The following is a 4,802-nucleotide window of genomic DNA, read 5'->3' on the forward strand; positions in this document are numbered from 1 at the left end:
CGACTTAATTCAACAAACGATATTCAATTATAATTCAATAAACGTTATACAGCTACAAACATGTATGGTGCATAACATAGTTCGGGTCATTACTTCGAACCTGGTGAACTTCATAATAATAATTCTTGACTTGCTTTTCTAAAACGACTCATAACATCATGACAGTAATTACTCAAATAATAATAAATAAACATACTTCTTTGTGAAACTTTGGCATGACGCCAACAGTTCGTAATCCTAATCGGATATCTTACAAGGAACAATGAACTCATCCTTGTTAGCTCAGTTGGTAGAGCGTTCGGCTTTTAAACAACACATTCGTTTAAACCAAGGATACCGAAATGTCAGGGGTTCGAGCCCCCTATGAGGAGTTCATTAATATTTTTTATTTCCGATCCCTTAATGGGAATTTTTTTTTTCCAGTTCTCGAGATATGTATCTCATAATAGAATGGAACTCCAAGGGTTAATAAGGAGGAAATTAGCTGCAACAACAACTTGTCTAACAAGGTTATATTGTAATAAATTTGCCATTCTTGCCAAAATACTTTACTGCTTTTCATATTCTCTCGTTTCAATAGCAATAAACTCTGTGGAAAGCAATTCCAATTACATCGATAATGACAAATGCCACTCATCCTATAGATTACGATCTTGAAGAACCATTAACATCAAATGCTAGACCACTCACTAACGTCACTCTAACAATTAGGCTAATCAAATCATTCCCGTATAGAAACGTCAAGAATATAATCTTACAAAATTATAATTTAGAAACAAAAACAGCTCATGATTTATTTGAAGATGTCTTAAAGCGTGTCCAAACAGAGGGTTCATTAAGGCCCTATCGTAATGTAAATTACGACACTATGAAAATCTATACTCATGCCCATAAATCCAAAACTATTAATTTGGTTATAAATTTTGATCATGATGAAGATTGGACTTTGGATGTTGAAAACGCCAATGGTAAGAAATTGTCTGAATATGATATTGAAAATGAGACTGAAATTTCTTTATTCAACAATAAAGATTATATAGAATTCAAAGCAAATCCAATTGAAAAGTGGTTATAAATGGAAAATGTTTGTATAGCCTTGAATCTAAATTTGAATTTGACCTCTTTTATTTGCATTTCTCATGAAAGTTAGGACCTATTTCACTGATGAACCGAGAAAATAGTTCGAACCGTTCAGCCGCACTAGCTCCATACTTTCGTTATATAAGATTTATAAATTAATGGGTATACATTTTTTGCTTTCATTTGAAACATCAGCTCTATTCCAATACTATATATAGACAATCGCTCTTTAGAGAAGTTTGTTTGTGATGGATTTGAAAATATGCCTAATCAGGGAAATTTTTTAAGTTATGAAGGCTGAAAGTATATCTGCACTTGCAGAACTCTACGATAGATACTTTCCATCTACTCAATAGTGAGTCGGGATATCTTCGTAACTGTACGTTCGTAGATGTACATATCAAATACCATTGGCAACTGTTTATCAACTGTAAAGGTTCATAGGAAATAAAGACTCTTCATATGTGAGAGAAATTCGATTAATGATTTAGTAAATAATTTAGTAGTTGGCCTGCAAATTCGACGTTTGCCACACTAGTCCTTCCAGTTTTATCTAACCCACTTCTAGCTACTATACCACCATGTGCATTAATTGCCTTTATATACACTGGTATACGAATCCATTTTACTGACGAAAGATTCTTTAGCATCATATCTCTTTTCGAATCAAATTCCAAACGATTGAAATTTTGTTCCCAACTGTCATCATTATCGCTTGTTATTTCAGAGTATTTCTCTATAAAGGAATTCCATGAACCGTTATCCTCTTCATAATCATTAATATCAGCGTCCTCAGCATTCTCAATTTCATCTTCAAATATGGATCCATAAACATCTTGCACATAAGTCTTGAAACTATCTGTAACGCTAAAGGTGGGAGACAATGTATCTATAGAGGATCCTGAATTACCAGATATTGATATGTCAACCTCTTTTAGTAAGACGTCATTGACCTCACCACTAGCTATCATTTTCCTATATTTTGATGCGGCAATGTAACTGTAAATAGTTCCACCGAGATTCATACATAGAGCAATTGGGAATACTAAGGTCATTGCAAGAGCAATCCATATCAAAGTTAATGCACTCTTTTTCAAAGTTTTTGTCTCTTTAGCTTGTGGTGGTTTTGATGATTTATCTAATTTATACAAATCGACAATTCTTGGCAAAATCCCCGTATATTTATTACCTGGAATATCATCTTCAAAACTATATTTGATTTGATTCCCCGTGTCAATAAATGGATCATGGTCAGTAATGAAAGCACTATAAAATGCAACAGTTCTATCATTCTTAACATTAGCAAAAACAATCCTCCACTTAAATTTCCGTAACCCTTTCAAATATTTCCCAGAACTTAATTGAACTAAAGTATCATTACTCCCAGTTAAAAACATTTCTCTCCCAGTCTTCCCCAATAAAGATGATCCCAACACAGTCAAAAGTGGGTCCAGTATCCATCTCAATTTATTACTCAAAGGATTATAAAATCGTACTCCCAAATGTGGAGTAGCAAAAGTGACAAACAATTGAGGAACCATTTCACCAAAGACACTCAATAACTCTTTATCCATTGGATCATCACCAAAAATGGTCCCTATAAGAAACCTCGCTACAAGGCCACCCATTGAGTACCCACACACGCTTAATTTGGTAAATTTAAATTCAGGGTGGAATTTAATAAAACTAATAATTTCAAACAAAGTTCTGTATCCAACGACTTCGATACCGTCGAATGTCTTGAAGAGAGCATTTTCCTTCGGAGAGTAGTATATTATGGGTAAAGTATCCTGAGTATCTCTTAGTTTATGTCTTAATGTAGCTTTCATCGATTCCATGTGCTTGTAAGAGCCCCAAAGACCATGGAGCAGGATGAAGAGATGGGCTTCCCTTGGTGATTTTTTAGTTAGGGAAGAATTCGAAGTTTGTGCACTATTCACAGGAGACAAAGAAGTTGATGCTGTTGATGATAATAGTAATGTATCTGCTGTCATACTGGGCAGGAAATATTATGAGGTGGTTGATGGTTGATTATGTCTCTATTCTTGTTCAAAAAATTGCTTTCTTGATCTACTTCAGATGTAGTAGTAATAGTGTGTTCGTTCCATTTCGGTTTTTATATCATTGTTTCCCTTCAAAAGTCCGTGGAGATTATAATGACTTACAGGTCCCGCGGCAACCACGCCTAATCTATTCCACGGAATAAATACAATGATACTTACCGATTTCTTAGGGCTATTATATATGGTCTTATGTAATGTCTACAATGTTTTTTCAGCTAAATCATGTAAAGATACAGAAGGTGTATATCAATATACTGGAAAGGCTATTTGGTCGCTTGATAGATAGAGCTGATCTATATATAACTTTCGCTTTGGGTTAAGATTTTGTAAATAATTTTAATAAAGTTTCTACAGTTTCTTGCAATTCTTCGAATGGGACCAATTGTTTTTTATTGGAGAATCAGATGAAATATCATTCAATATATTGCGCCGTATTTGATCTCTATGAGCAAACTCTGCAGCATCAAAAGTCATCTTATATAATCTGTGGAATCCAGAATTAGTATTAGGTATTCCTCGTAATCTTAGCCCACTAAGAATCAATTTAGTCAAAATTTCATTGAATTGAACTTTACGTTTAATTGATTCAGTGTTTCTTTGCAATCGATTACGGTTCTCTTGTGATTTTAAAATTCTTGAATGATTTTTGCTGTTGCCTCCTCTGTTGCATGTGTCGGTATTATTAGAAAGATCTTGCTTAATTTGAACATCAAATTTGTTCTTTAATGTATAATCGATAGAAAACCAACAAATTGTATTGGCATTTCTATAAAACACAATGAATTCCTGAGACGGTACGTCACTAATAATTTCAATGACTATACCTCTATGTTTATATTTCAATTTAGAACTAAAATACGACAATGTAGTAGCACTTCTAGTAAAGCAAACATTCTCCTGAGCATCATCGCGGATCCAGAATGGCAATTTAGAAAGATCAACGTATTGAATGAAATTTCCATTCAGTTCAAGTACTTTATTTTTTTGAGGAAGCGCACTTCTGTTATCATGAAACTCATTATCTTCTATCCACAATTGGACATCTCTCAACTTCAACTCAGTATGCCTTTCACCCAATCCTATCTTTAGGATTTTCAATTTCTTCAACATAGAAGGATAGACCTTTCTATAATCAATAAAACCAGCCTCAATCAAATAATATACAATACAGCAGTCATTTATCTGCGAAATTGCAGTAGTCATAAGGCAAGTCGCTTGAATTGTCAACCAGTTTGAAATGACATCCATGACCAGCTCTTGAAAACGTATTCCATCATCTTCATCACACGGTCATCATTGTTGGACCTGTATGGCTAAAGGCAAACATTTTATCAAGAAATAAGACTTGCGTGGCGTAATGGCAACGCGTCTGACTTCTAATCAGAAGATTCTGGGTTCGACCCCCAGCGTGAGTGCTTTCTTTTTACCCCTTCTTTTTATATCTGTAAAGTCCTTACTAATTGTCACGATTTTGTGATATATTACCTCACCACGATCTATAGGCCGCATTCTTATTTAACAGCCGAGTATAACTCAACTTACCCTGCACCTTGATTCTTTATAAAAAATTTATAGACGTCTATGATATTAACTCTTTTACGTCTGTTATGACCAGTTTGGGTGAAGTTGTGTCCTTATTATCTTGACTACCTTGATAAT

At 34.2% G+C, this 4,802-nt stretch overlaps 3 protein-coding genes and 2 non-coding genes across 5 annotated transcripts; 3 read left to right on the top strand and 2 right to left on the bottom strand.

The window, feature by feature from the left end:
- Positions 1–271: 271 nt before the first annotated feature.
- NDAI0Ftrna1K lies at positions 272–371 on the top strand. The gene is made up of 2 exons: positions 272–309; positions 335–371. It is a non-coding gene; the product is annotated as a tRNA-Lys (tRNA).
- Positions 372–619: 248 nt separating this feature from the next.
- Positions 620–1,075, top strand: AIM29 (Aim29p; the record flags this gene model as incomplete). Its single annotated transcript, XM_003670579.1, has 1 exon — positions 620–1,075. One exon carries the CDS (start codon positions 620–622, stop codon positions 1,073–1,075), a length of 456 nt encoding a protein of 151 aa, XP_003670627.1.
- A 484-nt stretch (positions 1,076–1,559) lies between these two features.
- Positions 1,560–3,074, bottom strand: LPL1 (putative hydrolase; the record flags this gene model as incomplete). Its single annotated transcript, XM_003670580.1, has 1 exon — positions 1,560–3,074. One exon carries the CDS (start codon positions 3,072–3,074, stop codon positions 1,560–1,562), a length of 1,515 nt encoding a protein of 504 aa, XP_003670628.1.
- A 417-nt stretch (positions 3,075–3,491) lies between these two features.
- Positions 3,492–4,391, bottom strand: SLD7 (Sld7p; the record flags this gene model as incomplete). The annotated part of the gene is made up of 1 exon (XM_003670581.1): positions 3,492–4,391. The coding sequence occupies one exon, from the start codon at positions 4,389–4,391 to the stop codon at positions 3,492–3,494; it is 900 nt and encodes a 299-aa protein (XP_003670629.1).
- Positions 4,392–4,486: 95 nt separating this feature from the next.
- On the top strand, positions 4,487–4,558 carry NDAI0Ftrna3R. Its single transcript has one exon. It is a non-coding gene; the product is annotated as a tRNA-Arg (tRNA).
- The last annotated feature ends 244 nt before the right edge of the window (positions 4,559–4,802 follow it).

The sequence above is a fragment of the Naumovozyma dairenensis genome, chromosome 6, assembly GCF_000227115.2.
Source record: "Naumovozyma dairenensis CBS 421 chromosome 6, complete genome".
NCBI classification, from domain to species: Eukaryota; Fungi; Ascomycota; class Saccharomycetes; order Saccharomycetales; family Saccharomycetaceae; genus Naumovozyma; species Naumovozyma dairenensis.